We start from the raw sequence: 26,406 nt of genomic DNA, 5'->3' as shown, positions 1-26,406 counted from the left end.
TAGGTTACTAGCAACTCCCAAGGCGCCTCTCTCTCTCTCTCTCTCTCTCTCTCTCTCTCTCTCTCTCTCTCTCTCTCTCTCACACACACACACACACACACACACACACACACACACACACACACACACACACACACAAACAAACAAACAGGGGTGGGGGAGGTATGCACATATATAGAGTTCATCCCAGATCTCAAGAACAGTTCTTTTTCCTCTGATTATCCAGACAGCAGCCTTGACCCGCCCTTACAAAACAAGTGGAAACTGCTTGTCCTTGATGGAAATATTGCAAAGAAAAAGAAAGAAAAATGCATTCCTATCTCTGAGGAATGTAAAGATGAGATAAAGACAATAAAATTACTGTGGCCAAGGGAATAAAAGCTGGGTTTTGGTGCATTTGTGCGCCCTCTGCTGACCTTCATGCAGAACTTCACAGAAAAAAAAGTTAAAGGAGAAAAGAAACTGAGACTGGAAGCAGAAAATGGGGAAGAAAAGAAAGCTTTCTTCTGCGGAGTCCGCTGTTTGTGTGTCTGGGTTGGGAGGTGGGGGGTTGAAAACTAGTTTCCGGAATTAATATCAAGAGCAGTCAAGAAAATAACCATAAGTGCTGATTGCCCCTTTCTGATTCCACATCACTAATGTGACTAGCTATGCTTTGCCTGTATTACACATACTTTTCAACTGAACCACATCTGCACGACACCCACAAACATGTGGGGGTGAGGCAGAGTGTCAATACCAAAGACCACTGAGCCGAGAATGAAAGGGTTGCCACTACAAATCAGCCAGGCTGCTTCTTTCTTTGTCTTGAAATAGAGTTCTTTGCACGGCTGCTTTTCAGGAATAAATTTGCTTTTTGCAGAATTCATGGTAGACTGTGGCGTTGGAACCACAACCTTCCTGTCTCAATTCCTTTCCACTTTTATAACCAATGTGTTAGATTCAAGATGTCAGGACACAGATTCAGACCATCTTACAGAAGGAGAGAGTCGCTTCCTGAGGTTAAACCAAAGATTTCATTCCAGATCCACACCTCTGCAACCACAATGCCATTCCATCACAGCTCTCAGCCCTAAAACCTCTGGCCTCACCCTTGGAAGGTTAGCTCAGACATGACATCCTTAATTCCCCAGACTGGCTGCGATCAGCCTACTTTTCTCTCACACAAAATGTACACTTTTCTCTCATGATAGTGAACTTTTTATTGGTGGTGTTTCATCTTCTGACTTCCAGGAAGTCAGAGCCACATCACTTCACTTGCCACTGTTTAACCAGCATATAGACTCTAAAAAAGAGACGCATGGAATTAGAAAATAAATATACCCATGCTAAACCAAAATAACCCAATCAGCATAAAAGATTTACCAGGATTGAGTCAATTCTTAAGAAAGCTTTATGAAACATCTCCCCTAAAGTCTCTGTTTTCTGGGTACCCTTTTTCTCTAACAGCCAGATAGGCTTAGTCATTTTAAGACACGCTGGCAAAAATCTTATGCCACAATCTACTTTCTGCTTCAATCACCTCTAATTTTGTTTTCAAATTCCAAATCAAAACACTTCTCTCTGCCACGACTTATCACTGCAAGTGTTTGTGTTATGTTTATTAATTTTGCAAACCAAGGATCTGGTAAAACATTATCTTGATAATATTTCATTGTATCCTGCAAATAGGTTATCAGCTGATAACCAATTAATTTTGAATTCTAGGTACTCTCATTTTGTCTAATGATCACATACAGTATTTATAAAGTCTATTTTGTAGCAAAAAGGTTACTAATTATATGATCTATATCTGATCTTTAAAATTTTGAGCCATCTTCTTTATTTTGCCCACTTTGATTCCTTATCTCTAAGACAACTGCCTACACAGGGTGCTCTGTGCAATTTCTGAAGTTTGTGACCAAAGATATACTATTTTAAAATTTGTTTTCTTTCTAGTAGGCGAGTAAATACATATTACCCAGCCTGCAAATGCTTAACAACCTTAAGACAAAGCCAAAATGTCTAAGTTTACTGGAACTTCACATACCTGACTTTAAAATGGGCTAACCCACAGCACCAATGAAAACATTTAAAGCCTTTTGTATGGCATGCACCCATCATCGTAAAAGACAAAAAACTCTGACAAACGGAAGCCCCCAAAGAAACAAAATTCTGTCCCTGAAGATGGATTTTTTTCTCCAGTACTCGAGACAGCAATATTAAACTTCATTTGGGTTTATGTTGACTTGATTTACTATAAAAGGAGTTTTTCTCCCTGTGGCTCTTTGCTTTCAATAAGAGAAAACACAGCCTATGGAACATTTTAGGTAAACTGTCAGTGTTACAGGGCAAAATGTATATGATCCACTTCTCCCTGGGTACATCATTATCAATCACTAAATTACCTTTGGCCTGAACATAAAAACAAGAAACAAGTGGATGATCTGTTTATTGTAAGGAACTGATTCGTAAAGGACATGCAAAAGGAGCTCTCCACCTTGTAGGATAAGCTTTGCATTTTGTACATTTCACAATAGTTAGGATGATGTAATATGGGCAATTACACACGAGCAACTAGAAAGTTGTCGTCGAAAATAGCTACAGCACAGCTGAGGTTTACTCTGGGCCTGTGGTTGAGAGCAAAGCAACAACCTACCCAGTACACAAAAGCCAGTACAAATTCAAAGGAAACCTGGAGCTGAATTTGGATACCATTTAAATCTTATGTACAAGGATTACAGTTCTGTAAGCTGGAGAAGACGGAAAAGGCAGCCTGTACTTAAATAAACAGAAAGTGGTTGGTACTCAGCAGCTGGATCTGGTAGGGAAAATATCTAGCCATTTAAAAGGGAAAACTGATAAATCAGGACTACAGTGTATCTGAGTAGGAAAAAGTTACAACAAGCTACATACTTTTAAAGATTTTTAAAAACAATTTTGATTATTTAGATTACTTTTAAAACACAGTGAAGCAGACTAATTAAGCTAAAATTCCATTGACTCACTACCCATTTTAGATAACTACTAAGGTTTTATGAATCATTTTCAAATCTCTCTCCCCCTTTATTCTTTTTGAACTAGGATATTTTAAAACAACCCAAAATATATTTTCCCTGAGAACACTTTAGTATCTCTGATACATAAAGGCTTTTTTTTTTCTTGGAACACATTTAGATTTATAGGAAAATTAAGAAGATAATACAGAGAGTTTCCATGTATATAGTGCCTAGTGTTATTAATATCTTCCATTAGTCTGGTGAACGTGTTGCAGCTAATGAATGATATTCAGAAATCGTTATTTGGTTACTTATTATTTCATTGGCAACAATTCACTTGCAGGAAGAATGTTTTTCTTTCAGGATTCACACACTTCATCCAGTTTAAAGGTTGTGGAGAGAATCAAGCTTTTACTCTCCTCCCTTCATCAAACCTCCTGGCCTTTCCCTAAAGAATAAATTGGTCCCCAAGTGGCAAAAGTGGAATTCAAGTCCCAGCTCTTGGCCGTTGCCATATTTTATCCTGAAACTAAGAACAAGGGATAATTTTTTTCCAGTAGGAGCTCATGTGCTTGGGTGAAGAAAGATGTGTCTGGGACCGAGCACTTTCCCGAGAACAGAAGCTCTTCGCCATGAACCTGCTATTTAAAATTCATCTGTAAGTCACGTGCATGAAAGCAAGAAGGAAAAGCAGTGGCCCTGAAACAGAACCCAGGTCTACAGAAGCAGCAGGTCACGGGAGAAGAAAGGTTTGCAGGCTGTATTTATTAAAGTGCAGGTCACAACCCCAAGCCAGTGGTCCATGAAATTGCCATCTCTAGAGCTTCCTAGCTAATGGAGATACCCAGCACAGAGTCACATAGGAGAAAGGTTGAAAAATGCCATATTAAGGCCTAAATTGATATCCACTGACTCTGGAAAGAAAATACAAGGGGGATAACATCATAGAAGGGCCTTTGGCTCTCTCACCAGCCCATCTAGCTAACTTTAATTCATGTAAAACCTTCTCCAACTTTAAACCAAATTATCAAAAAAGTGTTACAGTGAAGAACAGTGAGAAACCCTGAAGGAGCCAGTATGAGCATGATAAATACTGTTATTTCAAAAGAAAAATTTTTCTAGCTAATACAGAAAGGTGTGCTGGGATGGAATTTATTTGCAGTGCTAAAATAAATGGAAGTTTCCTTATTTTCATAAGTGGATTGTGTTGTCCCACAGACGTGCATTGCCAATTATCTTATTTCAGATTTAGAATTACAAACTGGATACTTTCCTAAGGCAAAAGAGATGTTGCCAAAATAGATAGTAAACAGTTATTGAAGTCTTACTATGTCCATGCTACTTCATTCACATTGAATGTTCACCAAAAAAAAAAGTCTGTGAATTTGCAAGGTAGTCACTATTATTCCTATTTTATAAATGAGGAAGTTGAGGCAGAGAGAACGTATTCTGTTCAGTCACTCAGCTACTGACTTTAACTTCTGAAAAAAAGGCATGCAATCAACCAAAATAACTATTACATGGACATCTAAAGTCCAAACCATGTCTAAAACCAAGAAGTTCTTAGGACAAAATGTAGATGCATAAGTCAAGCCTTCTCCTACAGACTTTGCCAGCTCTTTTGGATGAGAACATGTAAGCGGAAAGGAGCTGCTCAACAGAAAAAAACTCACAAAAATGTAATGAGAATTATACAAATATACTGATGCCATTAGAACCAAACATTATTAAATAAAAAGAGCTGGTATTCCCAATTATTTGTTTGTCAGACATTTTTTAGTCTAAACCTTAATATAATAATTTTTAGAATTTAACATGATTTTAAGTTTCAGCTGAGAGAATTAAACAGAAAAACCAAAATGTATTTTAAAAAGGCAAAGGAGGAGAAATTTTCCACATGATCTATTAAAAATCTGTTATGAGGTATTAATAATTAAAACGGTATTGTGGTAGTACAAGACTACACAAATAGATCTATGCAAAACATATAGATAGTTTTTAAATGTCCCTAGAATATATAAAAACTTAAAATATAGTGTTTTTTTAAAAACACCAAAAAAAAAAAACAGAGGGCGAAGAGTAACAAATAGTATTGAATCAACCAATTGATTAGTCACAAATATCTAATTGTTAATCCTGTCCATATGCACAATAAATTTCAAAAAAGTACTCAAAGAAACACTGTATATGAATTGAGAATGAATTAAGAATGAGTTAAAAGCAACAAAAGAAATCAAAGATTCAAAGATAAAATGTTTTCTATGTGTTCATTCTTAAAAAGTATAGCCAGGTTGTAAAGCTTAGTATGGTCAGTGTTCTGGGTTCAACTCTCAGTAAAAAGTCACACAACAAACTGAACAAATTTTTGTATTAAATAAGATTTACCATATACACATATGTGTGTATATATATGTGTGTGTGTGTGTGTGTGTGTGTGTGTGTGTGTTTGTATGTATCTGAATCATTCTTCATTGATGTGTTAAAAGAAATAACAAACAACAAAGCAATTTTAAACAAAAAATAAAAATTGAAATTAGATACACATTTTCTTGCTTTTTCTCTTATTGAAACGGGATTCTTATTTCATATAATATATCCTGATTATAGCTCCTACTCCCTCTACTACCCCCAGTTTCTCCCCAACCACCCCTCTCCTCCAGATTTACTCCCTTTCTGTTTCTCATTAAGAAAGAATGGGTGTCTAAGAGATAATAACCAAACAAGACAAAATAAAATATGAGATTAAGTAAAAACTCTCATATGAAAGTTGGACAAGGCAACCGAACAGAAGGAAAAGGGTTCCAAGACCAGGCAAAAGAGTCAAAGACTCACTTGTTCTCACAGTCAACTGTCCCGTAAATATAGTAACTAATAATTATAATATATACATTGAGGGTCTGATGTAGACCCATGTAGGCCCTGTGCTTCCTGTTTTAGTTTCTGTGAGTGCATATGCACCTTGCCTAGTTCTTTTAGAGGGCCTTGTTCGCCTGGTGTCTTCCATCCACTCTGGATCTTACAATCTTCTGCCTCCTCCTCTATGAGGTTCCCTAAGCTCTCTGGTGAGGAATCCGCTAGAGAACTCCAATTTAGGCTCTCTTTCTCTGCATAATGTGTAGCTGTGGTTCTCTGCACCTATCATCATCTGCTGCTGGAGGAAGTCTCTCTGATATTAGATACACATTTTCATCTATGAATTTAATCATTCTCCCTCCCACTTTATCTCCTATTCTCTCCATTGCTGTTCTTCCAATAGCTACCTACTCTAATTAACTGCCCATTTTCTCTTACACACATTTTCATAGATATGCGAGCAACAAAATATATCTTCACTTTCCTCTTCTTTTAAAAATGAAGTTTTACTATGCTGTACATTTCCTAAATATGTTTCATTCATTCATTATATTTAGAGAGCTTTGTATATCAATATATAAAACACTGTTTTTCTTTTAATATTTTCTTCTGCCAGGCACACAGTTTCCATTATTTCTATGTCAAATTTTACATATATATATAATCATATATATTTATATATCATGTACTGTGTATATACCACGCTGCACATGGTCAAATATGTCTGTATAATGAGTTCCCTAAACCTGAAATTGCTAGGTTAAAGGGTATGTGTGCTTGCAATTTTGAGTAAGATTGACAAATTGTCTCCCACTGGGACTCGTACCAATTCAACTCTCACCAAGAATGTATGAAACTGCCTGTTTCCCCCAGTTTCCTGTACCAGCAGTGATAGTTAAAATATAATGATATGACTGGGAGGTATATGGTTGTGATAGAATGCTTGCTTAGCATGCTCTATGCCCTGGGTTTGAGCCCAACACTGAAAAATAAAGATAATAATAATGCTTTATAACTATAATAAAATCAGATCATATACATTTCTGGGGGAAACACCATAACTCTTTAAACCTTTAGATCAAAACAACTTCACTTCTACGGAATTTATTCTAAGGAAACAATCAAAGTGCATAATATGATTTAGTGATAAGGATTTTGTCATGGTTTTATTTATATAATTTTTTAAAAGTTAAATAGCTGCAAGGTTAAATGTTAGTGACTGAATAAAAGCAAACCTTACCTATAGCCTCAGGGTTAAATGTCAGAGATTGAGAAAAAAACAACCTACCTATGTAACATAAGCATATAATTCAGTGACAATAAAATTTACTTACAGCTATTTTCTAGTTAAATACAAAAAAGTTCATACAGTGTGTACTACAAAAATCACACTTTTGCCTTGTCCTTTGGATTCCATATCTTAGAGCAAAGTAGCTTTTCCCATTCTTATAATCTTCATTTTTAATAAAATCACATGTGAATTTTTAGATTGTATAGCTCTGTATAAAGTGGTTTTAAAAACAAATAAAACAGATGTTTAATGCTTTTATACATAATTCAGTGAATAAATATGATCTAGTCTTCAAAATGTTCAAAATATAAGAATAAAAAGAAACAATCTCAACATTAAAACCATTGAAATTTTTCTCATTAATTAAACAGCATTTGTATTGTCTCAGGAACTGAGCAGAATGTCAAAGTGCCTACCCTGGAACAGAATTGTGGATAACTTAAAGTCTTAAAATTTTACTAAAATTTTCATTTGATTTCACTATTAACATGAAATGATTTTATTGAGTAACCAATAAAAACAATCATAAAAGACATTAGGATCCTACTTCTCCCCAGAGGGCAACATATTCCTTAATAATTGTCAAGTAATAGCAGATACTATAGTGTATCCACTACCTCTTGATATTAACAGATATGTCTTCAAAGATGGCAACAAAGATGCCACTGTTTGTTGAAAGGGCACTTGTGTATCCATAATTTCTCATATGTCTCCATCTCTCTAATGTAGCCCTGGTGAACAAAAAATCAGATATGTGTAATCATGTCTGTTCTTAGGCAACAGCAGTCATAGAGGGTGGAGGGTAGATGGTAAGGAAAGGCCTTTAGACCTACCTAGGACCCACAAACAAGTTTAGAATTGGGCCTTCACACAAATCAGATAGATATCAATATGTGACAAGTGTAAATAGAATCAGAAGAAGAGAACAAAGAAATCCTCTTACATTTTTGTCATCACCTTATAGAGTTTATATTTACTTTAGTGTTGATAAGAATTTACATAATATTACAGATTTTATCCTCTGCTTTACTATATTAAGTTCTTCCAAATCCAGGCTTCAAAGCAATCAAATATTTTAATTTCCTGGAAATTCTCTTCTAATCCAATATCTTTCATCATCTCATCACAAAGAAAAAATATTAATTTTTTCTTTAAGTCACTTCATAATTTTTAACATTCTTGGTAATTCTTCCAATGAAGATAGTTCTATATTAAGAGACTTACAAACCGGGTTCCTCTTAATTTATAGTCCCTTCTGTGCCATCACACATGAAAAGTGAAATCAATCACTATTTCAATAAAACAAATTTACAGTTCAAATCTAAAGTCATGTAGTTAAATGACTGCACATAAAAGTACAGTCCTGCCAGGTGGTGGTGATGTGTACCTTAATCCCAGCACTCAGGAGGCAGAGGCAGGTAGATCTATGTGAGTTTGAGGCCAACCTGGTCTACAAGAGAGAGTTCCAGAACAGGCATCAAAGCTACTGAGAAACCCTGTCTCAAGAAACAGAAAGGAAGGAAGTAAGGAAGGAAGAAAGGGAGGGAGGGAGGGAGGGAGGAAGGGAGGGAGGGAGGGAGGGAGGGAGGGAGGGAGGGAGGGAGGGAGGGAGGGAGGGAGGGAGGGAGGGAGGGAGGGAAGGAAAAAGAAGTACAGTCCTAATGAAGGCTATAGTCCCCACTTATGCAATAGGCAGTCTATATCTTTAGGCTGCAAATGTTTTCCTGCGAAAAAAGGCAAACACTTCATTCACAATCTGGGTGGTGCCTTGCAGACTTCTCTTCTATTAGCTTTGGGGTAAAGGGTAAAGGGTAAAGCATCTGTATGTGGTTTCTTTGTTCCATGAGAATTTTTTTCATAGTATCTCTAGATATCTATAGAGATCTACTGAAGTAAACATTTTACAATTAGATGTATGGCTTGCCATGTAAGGGAAATAAGTGTTCAAACTGTGAGGAAACCGTGTTTTGAATTTCTGATATTCAAAATGGCACTGCTAGTTAGGGAAGCGATCAAATGATTTTGCCTTTCTTAAAATGGCTGAACCCATTCTGCCTTACTGAAAGATGGTTGGATTTTTAAATTTCAGCATCCAAATAACCACCAACACATTAACTGCTTCTCTTTTGTACAAAATTGACATGCTATCATGTTATAACAGTCTTATGTTTCAGAATTAAGGAACAGGGACATGAAATCAAACAATACAGAATACTACACAAGCTATTCAGTGGATACTAAAAGGAGTGCTGACAAACTCTTTGCCTAAAGCGGTCCTTGCATTTTTACAGTATTGAAAATCTGTACAGGTAACAGTTAACAATTACTATTTTAAAGCTTCTCATCCTAAAATATATAACTTAGAACTTTTAAACTAAGTGTCTAAAGCTAACTAAAGCAATCTACTCTTTTTTTTTAGCAATCTACTCTTACAAGAATACACATAAGGGTATAAAGAAAGAAGAAAATGTTTTTCCTAACACTATTTCCCATATTTTAAAGGTGAACATTAAAGAAAAGCATGAGTTTTAATTGTAATCCTTTGTCAGTTATCAATTCAGAGAAACCTGAAAAAGAAGAACTTATAAGAGGAAAACTGCCAAAATTTGATTCAAAATGAAAATAAGAAACATATTTGTCCTAGACCTCCTCAAAATAACTTATCCAATCTGTCTATGTCATCTTTTGGTCTTAATACTCACTGTAGAGTCTAGCAGCTCTTTTTTTTTAACTAATCGACTTTTCTCCCAAAAAGTTGCATGTTAAATTAAATGTAGAAAATTTAGAAAATCAGAAGAGTGCACACACACACACGATACTCTAAAATGGACATCTGTATATTCTATTTATATATATTAATGCTTGGTAATATCTCTCTCCATTTCAAAACAATTGGAGCCAATATGTATGCACTGTTCTCTTTTCTGTTCTGTTTCTTTCAAGTTACTATAGATCGTGGGCATTTTCCTCTATCACTAAATATTCCTCAGGAATTATTTTATGCCCCTCACATTATTCTAACAAATGTGTATATATCAAATCATTTACATAGGATGATACTTGAATATTTCCAATGTCCTATTTCTATCAGTTATACTGATATTAACACCTTGTAACACCATAAATTTCTGTGCAAATATAAAATTATTTCCTTAAGATAAATTACAAAAGTAGAAATAGATACCATAGGTCTATTAATGTGCACTGCCAAACTGCCCTCAAGAAAGACAGGAATTTCACTGATTTTATTCTGTGTCGTAGTATATCCTAAGCATGTCCTTAGCAGCCCTGAGTATTGTTCCTTTTTTTTTTTGATTTTTGTTAATCTTATAAGTAAAATCTAAAATCTCCCTTACTAAATTATTTCTGTGATTGTGATTGCTTTAGGTGATAAGTTGGTGAAGATAAAGTTGTGGAGATTTTACCTTGTATTTTATACACTTCTTTATTACTTGATCTTTTAAGTAATAAGCATGCATCATTTTTTGCAATTAAAATTTAATGTCATTCCATTTCTCCTCTCTGCTTAACATAATTGAAATATTTTCATATGCCATGGCTATTATCTTATTGCTAAGGATAGCAGTATGTTCACATCTATTGCCATCTTAGAGCTTCTCTATGAAAATATCCTAATGCTTGCCTTTTTGTTGATTTGTATCAGTTCGTTTTATATAAGGATATTGCTAAAGTGTCCCTTTATCTGAGATGTCTCCCCGACCTTCCTAAAACAGTCCTTCTTAATACAACATGTATGACTTATGCTTTCTTATTTTTGTATGTCACCATCTGAATTTATTTATTTATTTATTTGCTTCTGCTCATAAATTGTAAACTCTGTGGGGGCTGGAAAATTTGTTTTGCTCACTTTTATAGCTCCAGGGCTTTGAGTAGTGACTAAGCATGTCATATGCACTTTATAAATATTTGAAGAATTAATGAATTAATAAATAAAGTTTTTCAATCATAGAAGCAGAATAGAATAACAGTTACTTAAGGTTGTGTGTGGGGAAAATAGGAAGAAACTGGCCAAACAGTATGATGTTTAATAAAAAGGTGTTCTATGTTTGATATGCTGAAGAGCCACCGTAGTAGACAACGCTGCATTTGTACTCCTAACGTTTGCCAGGAGGGTAAGACTTATGTGTTCTCACTATTTTAAAAGTGACATTTGTATGAGATGGTGGGTACATGAATTAGATTGGTTATGGAAATCGTTTCTCAGTGTATATAGACACCAAGTTATGTACCTTAAATGCATAAGAATCCCATTTACCAAATAGCTCCAAAAAAGCTGTAAAACAAATTTAAATACACCTTCTTGATTGTTGTATAAACTTAAAATATTTTCTCAACATATGTGTTTTTAATTTATCTTACAAATTTCTCAAACATAGACTTTACTAAATTCTGAATAGTGACTCAGAGCTATAGGTGTTTTTGGTTTGTGTCTATTTCCACTTCCTTTTCATTTTCAAAAGTAGATATTTCACTTCTAAGAATTTTATTATTCTCATTTTAATTCTTTAAACTGTAAAAATGTTTATTTTGTAATATAATGGAAAATACTTTTTAATTGTCAACTGACTACATAGCACCATCTAGTTACGTCTCTTTTTACATCAGCACTGATCATCTAAGCTATGAGGGGAGGTGCTTGCTAGTCTTTCTAGTTCTCAGAGCTGAGTGCAAGAATAGTAAAGAAAAGATGATTACAAATATTTAGTGGCTGGTGAATGGATGGATGTTTTCAAGCCCAAATATTTTTTTGAAAAGAGTCTAGCTACTAAACAGTACTTCCATTCACTAAATTCTAGCAGCAAACCATCACAGGGGGCCAGGTTTTATCTAGAACAAGTGAATACCCTGTAAGAGCTGGGCTCTTTAACCACTAAAGAGCTAAATTCATCAGTAGCAAAAGATATTCAATAAATAGCAGACGCTGTACAAAGGGAATGGTATACAATTGGCAAGCCTCCTAAAAAATGATTTTTCAGAGGTTTTCATTAGAACACCACTTCCCAAATTGATATCCACTGGCTTCCCCTACCCCTAAAGTAGCCAGTGATTCTCATAAGAGAAAGATTGTCTTACCGCAAACAGTGTACCAAATCCTACTGAATGTAATCTACCAGCCTACAACACGGATTGGGTTTAATAATTCTGGACTCAAATCCAGTTTGCAAGAAAATCTACCTCATTTTTTTGGCTCTCAAGTAAAACCCCAAGTGCCCCGTATTGATTCTCTGAAGCCAAGTTAGCCTCCTCCTATGGACTAAAATTAAAAATAACAACAACAAAAATACATTTTTATTGAATTCTGGCTCTTTGCTGATAATCTATAGCAAACAACAAAATGAGCAAAGCCAAACTCAACTGCCTGTCGTGCCAACAAATCCCACAAAGAATGACAATCGGTGAAACATATTGTTAAACATGAATTGTCGTTAAAATATTTATCTCAGCTGCAAGGTATTAAAATGAGAGAACTTTCCAAGTGGAAGCTTCACACAATTGTATTACAAGTTGCATAATTTGGTTAGATTGACCTCAGAATGGAGTAAAAAGCTGCTTACTCCATTATGTTGGCCTCTGTCGGTATAAAAAGTTAGATAATTTATCAGAATACATAAAACCTTTCTCAAAAACACCTAACTTTAAAAGGAGAGCCCACTGAATTGCAACTTATAAACATTTAGGGGCGGTGATAATCATCAACAGAATTTATATATACATGAATCTGTCTTCTCTGCAAAATCCTAGTTGGGCAGGCAGGAGGAGTCCATCTACCATTGATTCCTAAAATAAGTACAGCAAAAATGAAAGAAGATGAGGGCATTCATTGCTGTCTTTATGGAAAAATTGGCATGTACTGAAGGACGTACTTGAATGACGAAGGCATTGTATTTGATACCCAATGCTGATTACACGGAGAATATGCTATCCTCATTTAAAAGCTACAGAGGCATGCCTACAGTGTCACTAGGCATAGATAAGCTCCTTACCCTCAATACGACCAACAAAGTGGGCATTAACATCAATAGATTCAAACCTTAATGCAGTCAGCTTTATGAAAACCTTCAAACCAATGCTGCAGAAGTCCATACAATTGTTCTGAGATGAGATTACTGAGAGACTGGAGATACACTGACCCAGTTCCTTAACAGATTATTTCAGATTTGGTGTTATTTAGTATTTGTTTGGCTTCTGCAAAATTCTTGATGTTTTTGATTCTGAATTCCTTACTAATAACATGTTTCAAGAAAGCAAAACTCCTTTCTGTGAGGTTTTGAATTTTGTTTTACTAGCCCACTTCTCCCTTATCACAGGACTGTGGATTGCCACATTGTCATCTTTGAGGTCAGTTACACTCTAGAAAGAACTGTACTGAGGATGGAGGGCTCAGAGAGTTAGGAGGACAAAATGTTGCAAATTTCCAATACATTTTTGATCAGATGCCCCCAGCTATGAATATATGCACAGTCACAAACCTTTGCAGTTCCGGATTTTTCTCCACTTTCCATGATCTCTTCTTGAGGATACCTGATGATCAAATGTAAATCACGCAATAATACCCAGTGTCCGAGCCTTGATAGAAAGCCAGCTTTTAACAACCCTTCTCTATCAAATCACCACACAATGCAAAGTTTGTGAGAAAAGCAATTTTTCTTTCCTCTTCAAGCACACACATAGCACACTGCCACGGCAATGAAGCACGGCCCATTTTTCCATTTCTAAAGGATTACCAGTAGAGGCAAAATTAAAAAGAGTGACCTAGAAGTGTAAGAACGCATATCCCAATAGCAATCTCACAAGTCCTGGAAAAGCTTGATGTTTCTTGGGTGAAATTTGACATTTACTTCTAAAAAGCTATAACTACTTCAAATTGTTTTGCAACTTCAAAATCACACTATAAAAGGGGAAACTTCATTATTTAATACTGATGTCAACATGTTCTCTTTCCGAAGCTCTTAGGAACAAATGTGACTATCAACATACTCTGTCACCTGAAAAGCTATACTTGAGAAAATGGAAAAGCACTAATTGAAGAGGTGATCAGTACAGCAAAAAACACAGTCGATGCCAGTCGTATGAGTACAGTGTGCCCGTGTCTTCACCACTGTCTCTGTGACTGGCAACACAGATGAGAAACTGTCTTCCAATAAGTCAAGAAGCAGTACCTGTAACCAAATGCAAACACCCCCCTCACAGATGTCAATTTCAAATATTACTGTTGAAACACAGATTTTTAGTTATCAAAAATTTAACAAGGGTTAAACAATACAGCATTCTCATCAGAAATGGTTTTACAACAGATTACCTACACATTTTGGTAGTCTACACCAGTCAGACTTCTTTAAATCAAACCATGGTCATTAGCGAGAAAGAGAAGGGTTTTAAACAAAGACAAACGCAAAATGGACAAAATGAAAAACAGTCCTCAGGAAATAATTTCCAAAGAATTAAGCATATTCACTCTAGGATATATGCAAGCAGAGTCTCACATGCAGCAGTGACTATTTGACAGCATCTAACTCAGAATTCTGAATTAAAAGTCGTTCCAGAAAGGTCTATCCTTGGCCTCACATTTGGGTGGTAGCATTGTGTTTCTCATATAGGCAATTAGCACAGAGTAGGAGAGTGGAGAAGATGGCTCGAATGATCTAAAAAACATCCGGGTGTCTATAATCAGCCTATGCAGGGAATCCATTTTGTTCAGAAGAACAAACTACAATAAGAAAAGAGGTGCCCTTCATGCTCTGGAAATCAGATTTAGGAGCAACCAATCTAGAAAGCTGAGGCCGCCAAGGCCAGTTACTGGTGGTGCTGAAGGAGAGCAGCTTGCCACAGAATGAAGGCCAGATGGGCCCCAGTGGGAGAAGCTGAAAACTGGCCACCCTGGCACTCAGAAGCTTAATGAAGCATCAGAGGACTATCCCCATGAAGACAGTGCTTAAGCATCTGACATTAAGAAGCCCTGTGCTAGTCCACTAATGCTGAGCTCAAGGTGCATACCTGCTTGACACAAACTTCTTGTCTCCCTAAATCCTAAACATGCACAGGTCTCAAGCTCTCAAGCTGTTCCTAACACTGGTTCGTCAGTCTGTCAGTCTCATTGCTTTTGAAAATCCATTCTCTCCCTTCCCACATCAGTTAAAACAAAAGTTATAAAGGAATCCTTTCATATTTCAAAGTAATTTCTGGGTTCTACCTAATCCAGGAAGTCCTCATTTTACAACCTAGGGAAAAAGGAAAAAACTCACGAAGAGAAAGCCAAAAGAACTAAAAACAGCCCAGGCAGGTTTGTGCCACAGTGTTACACTTGCTAAGAGTGTAACTGGAAGGGAACGACTGGACTAAATTTGGGAAGCTATACATTTTTATTTCGATTTTTTTTAATCTGTAGAAAATAAGAAGTATAAACATTTGCTAAATCTATACAACGTGTATCTGTCTGGTCTGGACTGTATATTTTTAACTATTACATAATTGCATTTTTAATTAAGTGAAATCCAACCAGGAGTTAACCCATGAGAATTCGGGAGCCAGTTACCTTCCAAAGGAATAAGGAATTTGACCCAGCTATCAACACTTATGTAAATCTTGACATGGTAATGAGCCCGTTTTAAGCAAACAAAATACTCCAGACTTCCAAAGGAAATCAGTTTAGAGCTGATTGTTCATATTGTATTAGGATCCTTTCCTTAAGAACGAATCTGCCCTAAGTTTCTTTAAATTCAGAAGACCACCCTGGTTTAGATAACAAAGGGTCTAATTTGAAAACAAACACTCATTGACTGTCAACTTTTCAGGAACACACCTACCAACAGAGGCTTATCTCTAGATCCTCCGGAGAGGTCTGTTGGTTTTCTGTTCAGACTGAGAACACACTTGGAAGTTGAAGACCTACTATAAGCTGCAGGCAGTCTAGTTTGGCCATGAATATATGTGCCTGGAAAAGTCATTTATTTTAGGGTGGGAGGTACTCCGAATGGAAGCTCGCTCACGTATGCGACTGAAATATATTCTTAACCCCTTTGTTTTACTTTTTATTTTGAGATGAGGATTCAGTGAGTCGCTTAGGGTGGTCTTGAATTCACTCTGTAGACCAGGCAGGGCTTGAACTTGAGACACTTCTGCCTCAGGCTCCCTGGAGCGGTGATGACACAGCTGTGCCACCGAGCCCAGGACATTTGCCTTTTCGGTAACTGTATTTTCTTGACCGTGGAGTTCCTTTCTGATAACTATTCCAGGAATTCTATGGAGCTTTGTGGCCACAGCCAAAATTTTAAGCAAAACACTAAACAGGAGCCAAAAAGGCTTCTTCATGGGAACCCAAGCTCCTGGGGCTGACAAAGCCCATCTCACCAGAGACAAGACTTTTGCTCACCATTCCTCTGGGGGACACAGGGAGGCACGAGCACACTGGAAGCTGGTGAACCCACTAAGCAGCCTGCACAAAAATCACTCCTCATATTCAACAGGAAATGAAACTTGAAGAGCATTTCCCTCTGCAAACAACCAACCCTCCGGGACTTTCACTTCAAACCTCTCAATTGTTTGAAGTAAATGAAGCACACCTTAAAGGCCAGCCAGCCACACATCAAGATATCCAGCCTCTTCTCCTTGGGGGAAAATGGCTACTCCAGCACCAGGCTCCCACCTCTCAGACACAGAACTCTTATACAGATGCCTTCATTTAGCCACATCTGAGACATTATCCAACCAAGCCTGGCCTCCCCTCAACCAGGGGCAGTACACATCTGAAAGTCCAAGCAGCTAGCTACTGCAGCACCATGAATGAAAGACTCTCTCTAATTTTGGCAGCAGGTAGTTCCACCTTTTTTCCATTCCTCTAACTCCTTTTTGCTATCTCCTACATGCTAAGTTTCAACATCTAGGCAGAGTCTATGGACTCAAAAGTAGTTCAGGGCAAGTTTAGGGAGGAAATGGGACAGCCCTTTCACTTTGGAAGTCTGACTAACAGAAGAAAAGCAGGTCGGACCACTATGATCCTGCGATAAGAGGAATTCCAAAGCCCCAGAGCTTTCTCTGGAAAATGTCCTGCCTCCAGACCCCTGGGGAGAAAAATCTCAGGATCATTAGCAAGCACTCTGGCTAAGCTCAACTTCAGGGAAGGTGTACAGGGAGAGAGATGATCTCTCAGGTAACCAGTTAATTGCCAATAAGGAATGATAATAATAAATTAGCAAATACTAATGTAAACTAACTCAGTTCTGCAGCAGTTGCGTGGAGACGACAGAGGAACAGTTTATTCTGGAACACATCTTGCTGACTGATGCCCGCTGGGACACACACTACCTCAGCTAGTTGTGAAGCAGGCCAGTAAACATACAGTAGGCAATGAGTGGCCCAAGAATATCCACTGGTAAAAGCACAGCCCTTGCCTTTTGAAAAAATCAAACGCATTTGGGGGAAGCATTGTTTTCCACTGCTTCATCCTGTAGCCTCTGGATTTCTGTTGATCTTTGACTTCAATGAGTCCAAGATACCCTAACAAGGAAACGCTTTTTAAAAACTAAGTTCACTGAAGGAAAGGTTTGTTGGATTGCTTTAACTGCAAGTGATACTGTCTGCTATCCATACTATTCATCGTTACCAGGTTTCTGTTGCTTTTCTGGATCTGTTGTCTGTCTGACTGGCTTGTGGTTATCCACAGCCAAAAATTTTTCTCAACTCATTGCAAATCCCTAACTTCTTTGTTTGAAGGAACAAAGCCTGCTGAGCTATTTCTTTTGTTTTTCTTCAAGGCCTAAATGATGTTTTATTCTCTTTATTTTCCATAACATAGCCATACATGCAAACATTTTTGCAGAATAACTGGAAGCATCCATTCCCACCTGTCACACATATCCTTGTTCTGCAGATTCTTCTGCTGCTACATTACTACTTATATAGGTGTTACACCAATAACTTGTGTAAAGCAAGCAAACACAAACACACAGTTTGGATGTTTCACACCAAAGATGCAACATTTTGCCAGGAAATGATTTCAACCTAAAACACAAGGAGAAAATTGGAGGTTGTGGATAAGTCAAAACGGAACAGAACCCCCGTGAATCTATGTGGGAGCGTTGGAAGTTTGTGTAGTATGCACCAGGCGCAATTGGCAGCTCCAAATCATTCAGCATCAGAAATCAAACAGTTAAAACATCACACAAAAGTTAGATCTATTTGGACCACCTCACCTGCCCTGAAAACAAAAACAGACAGATTCTACCCAAATCTCCATTCTTCATAGGAAAAACATGAGGTCTATTTGCTCCCTCTATTGACCAGAGCCACTACTGACCAAAAGGGAATACAAGAATGCCAATGTGCAAAGGAATAACATTTTCTAGAACCCAGAAGCACTCACTATTCATGCTTACATTCACGTAATATCAGAAGAAAACAAAACATGGCACATTAAGGGATTCACAGAACAAATTTACATATTTTCAGAAAAATATTAACAAACTAACAAATCTAATAGCTTTCTTCTTCTTTTTCAGCCTCCTTTTTTCTTCTGTCTTCTACACACACACACACACACACACACACACACACACACACCTCATTCTCACATAACGTTGATAAACTAAATAAACTAGGATGCCAAGGAATGTGAATCTCACCTTCCAAGTTAAAATACTTCAAAGGTGCACGACATCACTAATTCTAAAAACAAAATCTTCTGCAAACAGCAAAGATTCCTTCCACTTTACCTCCTCATATTTGCATACAAAACCATAAAATTGCCATAGCTGGCATCCAAAACAACAGCAGAGAATGGGAAAGTATTCATATCCCGTTCTGTAGGATGCTATCTATGCAATGCAAGAAGCTAAGTTCTAATTCTCTAGACAAGTGCTCCACTCCCTTTACCTAACCGACCTAACCACATTCAGATGCCTTTTTCCTTTTTCCATGTTCTTAGACCTGACAACTTTCAAAGGTAACCAGGCTTATGCATGAAAAAGTCACCATCAGGACTCAGGGTAATTAATGGCAGAGCTAACACGCATGGACGTCTTGGTTTGAGCCCCATCAGCCAAACAAAAGCCAGAATCAATTCAGCACCAAGCCTAGATAGCTCAGCATCTAATTTACATAAAAATAATATAAGGCTTGCTTTGGAAGGAGAAGTACTAAAAAGCATATGAAAGAACAAGTGGTCATAGCTATCTTTTTGATGCCTGCTTGGCAGTTGAATCCTTTCCGTGATGCTGGTTCCCCAGCTAAATTGTGAACTCTCTGGGGGCAGAAATTTCTTTCCTCTTACACTTATTTGGAATCTCCAAGTTACCTGCTACATAGTGGGGACACTGAGCATTACAAAAACACTTAGTGATTTAATGTAATGGTGATCCATTTCTAAGTTTGGTGGAGTGGAAGCAGCAAGGGGCAAGCATGTTCTGAGTCTACTTACTTGTCTAACTATTATGTCAAATGAGCCCTATTACCATACAAATAATAAAGGGAGTGTGTGTCATAAAAGATAACACAGCAGAAAAATCTAATATAAAGTCACCTTTGGTCCCAATCTGAAGAGTAAGAATGTCACATATGCTTAGGAAATGAACATCGTCCAGAATTGAAACTGTATTATTTCTCTGTTTCTCTTAAGCTGTCTGATGGCAAAGATCAAGTGTTTTATCTTTGCATCACTAGCAAACAGCAGATACAATATTTGAAAAAGTCAAACCATGCAATAAAGCTAGTTGGTTGAGTTAATAAACAAACAAAAATGGTTTCATGAAATAATATAAAAGATAATTTTAGTGTCATGATTTAAGAATCATCTACTTACTACATTATAGCACTTATCACTCAGTACTATAATTGCTTAATAAGTGAATTGTTTCTTGAATGGATTAGTCAATTAATGAGGAAAGTGTAAAGGTAGAACATATATCAGAACATTATTATTCTAGAAATCTTACTGCACAATATAGCAGCATTTAATATCCCATATTGCAAACTACCTGTTTGCATGTTGACCTTGTTATAATGTGCATTCATTGCATTCATTGTTGGTTTGGTTTGGTTGCCGTGGTGTGGTTTGGTTTGGTTTGGTATCTGGAACCACAGATCCTACAAGGAACCTTACAAGGAACACACATTCAACAAATATCAGTTGAATAAATGCACCAATCATTCCTGTTCTTCCTGTCAATGTTGAGTGGCTTCTTGTTTGAAAGAAAAGAAGTGTCATTTTTCCCTATTCAAAGCTTCATGGTGGATACAGGTTAAATATCTTGATGGATGCTTGGCTACGAGCCCTCCAGGACTATGTACTGGAAATACACATGTAACCTCAGTCTAACCCCACATACCAGATCTGTTCAATTTTTGTTGGACAAAGAATAGCTGGCTTTGAGAGTCAGGGAAAGCAACAGCACTGAGACTTAGCTTTATCTAAAATTGTTTTATCTGGTCCTTAGGAGAAACTCAAAAAGAACACCACGGTACTAGGCGACCAGAAATCATAGTTACTATCTCCTGCTTCTTCCACATATTCAATATACATCATGGCTCCCTTTTCTCAGGGACTTTAATTGATTATAAAATAATCACTAAATCTTCAGGATTCAATACTTTTTTGTCCATTTCCCTGAGCAACAGCAAACCAGCAATGGGATATCAATAGTAGTATTTTTCATCTTCATTGTTCAATGATCACTATGAATCAATGGTCTGGTTACACCACCTTGTAGGTATTATCAACACAGAGCCAGCCTAAATTCCTCTTTGGTTATAAGAGCCTGGAAAGACAGACGCAAGTGAATAGCCTGTTGCCAATGGTGAACCTCCAATTTTCAAATAAAAAAGAAATTCTACCTTTATAAAAACACCTATTAACCACAGACACTCTTTACAATTCATAACGCTTTATTTTTTCTTGGAAAAACTTTCAATAATGGATGTACTGACTTTTTTTAGCTAAGGAAACAGAGACTCAGTGAGGTTGCATGGTAAAGGGTCACTCCTGGACTCAAAATCTTGGTCTATTTGATTCCACTACAAACCCTTACCCCTCAGTCTCTGTGACTAAACTATTAGTGGTCCACAGTATCTTCCCAAGCAGCGTATGATTGAGGCCCTAGCAGTATTAAGGGTCATTAAATCATTAATACTTAGAAGTAAGTTTACATGAAATAATACTAGACTTTCAATAACTCCTTGTTTATGAAATTAGATACTTTAAATGCTGGTACTTTGGTTGACAGTGGACTATTATGAGTTTCTCATTAAAAATACTGCTTTTCCATGCTATTAATTCTGGTTGGAACTGTTTTCCAGGAACTAGGAGACACAGTGTAACAATGTAAATGGTCCTAAGCACCCTTTACCATGCAAAACTAGTACAAACATGAAGGTCATTTTATGTTCACACCATTGCCTAGATATGTCAGTGTGAATCATTCCTAAAGGCAGAAAGTAACACTCAGACACTAAGAAGTACAGAGCAAGGTGTTCTACCCCTCCTTTCTGTGTGATCTTCTCTTGGAGGCTGAACAAGTCCCTCAGCACCTCTGAACCTTTGTTTCCTCTTCCACCAAAAAGAAATCTATCAAGATATCTGATTGCAAGTTCTTAATAAGATGGTGCTTGTAACGGTACACGGGAAAACTGTTGGGATGTGCTTGAAATCTATGAAATAGCTTTTGTAATGACCAGAAGGAGAGCATGTCTCCCAGTGTATCAAATTCCTACCCAAAGAGGGATTTGAGCAATTCACAGGAAATGAAACCAACTTAAGGACTTGTTTTTAGCCTTCTACTCAATCCCCCTCTTTCTGCCCCTTTTACCATCGCTGGTGTATCACCCTACTCTCCCAAAAGAGTTCAATAACCAACAAATATTTGGCCTTATTGTGTTTTTTAAAATTCCTCCATGAAATCACCCAAACTGAAGAGAAACAATTAACTTAAATTCATGGCTACTTCATACAATTGTTTATATTAGTGACAATTTCAACATTCTCAGCTGTCAAACGATATTACCAGAACTGCTAAGAAATGGCAATGTGACTTTTTAAATTTAATTGCTCGTATTCTTTTAACCATAGACTCAGCAAGACGGTAGAGAACAGTAGTATGAGAAGAGAAAAAGCAAACTTGGGAGTGACTTTAGGACTCTGAACCACCAGAGGAAATTTGAGTTGAAGCATTATAGGGTTTCAATCATTTTCAACACTGCTTGGCAAGCCAAAGCTGCTTCAGTCTCCAAGCTGGTGCCACTGGCTTTTGAGCATGCATATTTGCAACAGGTGGAGCAATATTTTACCATGCTGGGACATTATGAAGGCATGTCAAGGTTCAGATCATTTGAGTTCAGATTCCCAACCCCACCCCTTACACAAAAGCCCTCTATGTTAAATCACTCTTTGTCCCAAAATGCACAATTACCAAATACTGCATATGGAAATAGGCATAGACAAGGAATATGCCTCCAGAATGGCCCATGGTAGGGCAAGCATCCTCAAAAGGAGACCTGGGAAGACCTCACAAGAACTCTTAGCTGCACTCACCTCAGGCAGGGGCACACCATTGATGATCAGATCTGGCTGCTGGGGACCCTGGCTGTTGAAGGAGTGGTGGTAGATGTGGCTGGCAGTAGTGTTTCGGGTATTCTGGTTCTCCACATTCAGGAAAGTGCTCTCAGAGCGACGACAGCCCAGGGGCAGTGTCTGCTGGTGGTAGTCGAAATAGTTGAGGGACGAAGTAAGGGAGGAGCAACTGACAACATTCATCTTGTCTGTCTCCTCCACATCCCGAGGTACAAGTCGGATGTCATTCTTACTAATTTTTTTCTTCTTACTTGATTTCTTTTGATGCCCATAGGAGTATTCAGCGATTCTATGTGACAGAAAAGGCAGCACGAATAGATAACACCTTCCCAGACCATATACTGATGAATAAACATTAAGCACCCCAGAGGGTTGCACCCCATCTCTGTTCCAGCTCCTTATTCTGGCGCATTACATCATCGAGTTTCTCCCTGTGCTTTTTGCATGCGAAAACAAGCTGAGGGCCATAAAGTCTTCATAGTAAATATGCTAACCTCCCACCAACCCTCCCAAAGAAATTTTCAAATTTTAGACTTGGAATTTTTTATTGTGAGTGGCCAGTGAGCAGGGGTGGGGATGTGGAAAGTTGAGCCTATGGGAGAGAGCATGAAAATGCTCAAATCTGAGGCTTCCCTGGAACCCAGAGAACATATTGGACAAAGTAAAAAGTAAGTGCCAATTTAACATAAAAGGCGATAGAGGGAAGTAAGAAAAGCCCTTGCCCCTTGCCACCGCCTCTAGGAATTTGCAGTGTGGCAAACACTGTGGATCAGCTTCCTCTGCGATTAAACTGATCACTTTTAGACTAGGGTAGAGATTCAGACCTTGTCCTCCAACAGCTCCTAGCTCTGCTCATCCACACCCTCCTCCCTGCCTTAGCCCAGCTCCCTTCTACTTTCCACCCTTCCCCCTCTGCTCCTAGAGAAACCTGATAGCCAAACCCATTTGAAAGAGGGGAAATGCCTTTTTACCTCTTTCCCCTTAGGCTCACTTTCTCCTCTGCCTTTTTGTCTTGCTCCTCGCTAATGGGAGAAACCGAGACGCAATGCAGACACTTGCTGTTTTGTCCTTTTATAAAACAGCCGAGGAGACAAGTGATGGTTAAACAATTACTGCAAAGGAATTTAAAGGTTAGTGCATTCAGCATCCTTCTCCATTCAGGTGTACCTACAAGCAGCTGTGCTGCAACTGGAACATAAAAAGCTCAATTTAATTAACACTGACACAGACCCAGGAACGTGCACCAAAGGCACCAAGCATTAAGAGACTTGTCAAAAGAAACACATTAAAATGAAGTCAGACTCTCAATGTCATGTATTACTTTGCACATAATAAATTCAGCTTATTGTTTGAAAATTCAATCTCTAAGCAATAATCAGCAAAACAATTAGGTTAATAAATAATACAGGTTGGACCTTACAAGAGAAAGAGTGTGTCTGCATTCTCACGCAACATAGCTAATTGTCAGAATACAAAAAAGGAAACCCAATTCAAGCAGCAATTGCAGATCATCCCACAAGTCCCATAAATGAATGCATTTCAGGAAGAGGTCCTACAGGAGCAAAGAACTAGAAACCCCTGCCTAACCACATACATAGAAAGATAGGATCCTGAACTTTAGGATTCTAAGAAGTCTGAGTAGATGGGGAGTTTGCATATCTACCCACATCCACCAAGGCAAATTATTGCTCTGTCCCTGCGACCTACCTAGAGCTAAGCAATTTATTTTCACCTCACCCTTTTGCTCTCTGCCCAGTCTGACTTAAAATGATGGCAAATTGATGATACAGAGGCTGAGGAACAGATAAAATCCCCCAAACCTCAGGATTAGGGTTACATTTCTTTTCTAATCTGTTTACTGAATCAATGGGAAATTCTAATCATTTTGTTTACCCATGATGGGTAAGTTTGGCAATGCCCCATCCAATTATTCAGCTGAGGCATTCATTGCACAGCCCATTCTGTATTGACCAATTATTTAATTAAACTGTACTTCATTAATTGCAAGCCATAGCAGTGAAGAGTGCTTTACAAAATCCACATTTGGGTGAAGTTGGAGAGCACTGAGATTTGCACTTTTTCCCCCAATTCAAATGCTCTCTTCCCTGTTTAATGATCTCTCTGGCAAGCTCTCAGAAAGGGCTCTTACTTCTAGTCATATATCACCAAGAAGTGGCAAACCCTTCAATATCTTTATTTCAAGCTGATTTCCTTTTCATCATGCGAAGGGTCTTATGCATTTACTTTATGCTGAGAAAATGGCTTAAAAAGAGTCCCCTCTATCATTATCTCCATATAAATAAAATTTTATTGACCCTGCATTTTTTTCTCCTATAAAAATCACCATTGACAGTCACAGGTTTCAAAGGTAAGAGCAATATTAATTTCCATTTCTCCCATCTGAAGTGACTTGGTACTGAAGGAAAGAAAAGTCACGGCCATTTCACTAGTAACAGGATTAAAGCATTTATGAGGCATTGCAGCTGCTCTTTTATGGCACCTGATTGATATTCATGTGTGGTTAGCATTTGTCTACTAACTTGTGTAATGCAGAGAATAGTAAAAGGGAAACAATAATTGCATGGCTGTTACATATTCAGGGAGCTCTGATTCACAGAAGTGTGTATTTCAGATGGTGTCAGATACAAATCGGACCTGCAGGAACATATTTTGACTGATTAACATGCAAGCACAGATGGCACAAGATACAGGGGATGTGTAGGTGTGCTGAAAACACACACAAGCACACACACCTTGGCTGGAAATAGCAGCACCATTCATTTTCAGCAAAGTAAAGAAAATAAAAATAACTTTTTCAACTGTTTCGATGAGACACTGCTGGAAAAAAATTATATGCATTATCCTAAGTAGGATTCTAGAAATTCTTAGACTTATTTCTTCCACCAAATTGCAAGAAATCTTCAATAAGAAACTCTAATGTGTTAACCAAGACTTTTAAAAATATTGCATTATATGCTATTCAAGTTTCTACAGATCTCTCCCCTCTTCTTTTTCCTCTCCTCTAGTTTCCCCACCCCCACACACATCCTACACACACTTCAGAGAAACTGTAACATAATAGCCCATAGTGACATCCACTGGTAGCGACCAGATCTTAATGCCACAGCACAACCCCACAGTAGAGAAAAGCATAGCCAACTCCAGAAGACTGCTATTTTTACAGAAACATCTGGATACAGACTTGTCTCTCATTGGAATGTTTGGTTTTCACACACCAACCAAGCAGATATTTGAAAACATACAGATGCCTGACAGAATTTCACTTTGTATAGCCAGATGTCTAGGGACTAAATACAAAACAAGCCAAGAACACTCTAAAAACCACTAATGACCTGCTTCCCCACACACTGCTTTCCCTCTTCCTCCTACTCTCTTTTTCCCATCATAAACTCTCACTCCCCAGCTCTCTCTTGAGTATAACCCCACAGCAGGACAAGGCAGCTGTCAGTACTCCATCTCCTTTCAGCTCTTGTCTGCAAAACACTGTGCTCCAGGAAAACCAAGCCCTCAAATTGTGATACATAGAACTTTTGCTAAAAATATGAAAAATCTGTCTCTCTTGAGTTCTCCCTCCATCCCCTCCCTCCCTCCTCTCTCACTCTCTGATTCTCCCTCCCTCCACCTCTCTCAATTTTTCTACCTTAACTTCATGGAAGACAGCTGTGCAAATTTTAAAATGATAATTG

At 37.7% G+C, this 26,406-nt stretch overlaps 1 protein-coding gene across 2 annotated transcripts in view; it reads right to left on the bottom strand.

Moving 5' to 3' along the window:
* The window catches only part of Pcdh19 (protocadherin 19), a 107,575-nt gene that overhangs the window by 77,051 nt on the left and 4,118 nt on the right, over positions 1 to 26,406 (bottom strand). Inside the window, exons 2-3 of one of the 2 annotated variants that reach the window (XM_048417948.3) lie at positions 23,671 to 23,811; positions 22,661 to 22,988 (exon numbers count right to left, since the gene is read on the bottom strand). In XM_048417948.3, the coding sequence (XP_048273905.1) occupies positions 22,661 to 22,988; positions 23,671 to 23,811 (469 nt within the window). The remainder of the gene's footprint in view (positions 1 to 22,660; positions 22,989 to 23,670; positions 23,812 to 26,406) is intronic. The other variant, XM_048417947.3, reaches the window with a different exon arrangement.

Source organism: Myodes glareolus, chromosome X, assembly GCF_982192425.1.
Source record: "Myodes glareolus chromosome X, mMyoGla1.1, whole genome shotgun sequence".
Classification (NCBI taxonomy): Eukaryota; Metazoa; Chordata; class Mammalia; order Rodentia; family Cricetidae; genus Myodes; species Myodes glareolus.
This window is presented reverse-complemented; position numbering and strand designations above follow the sequence as displayed.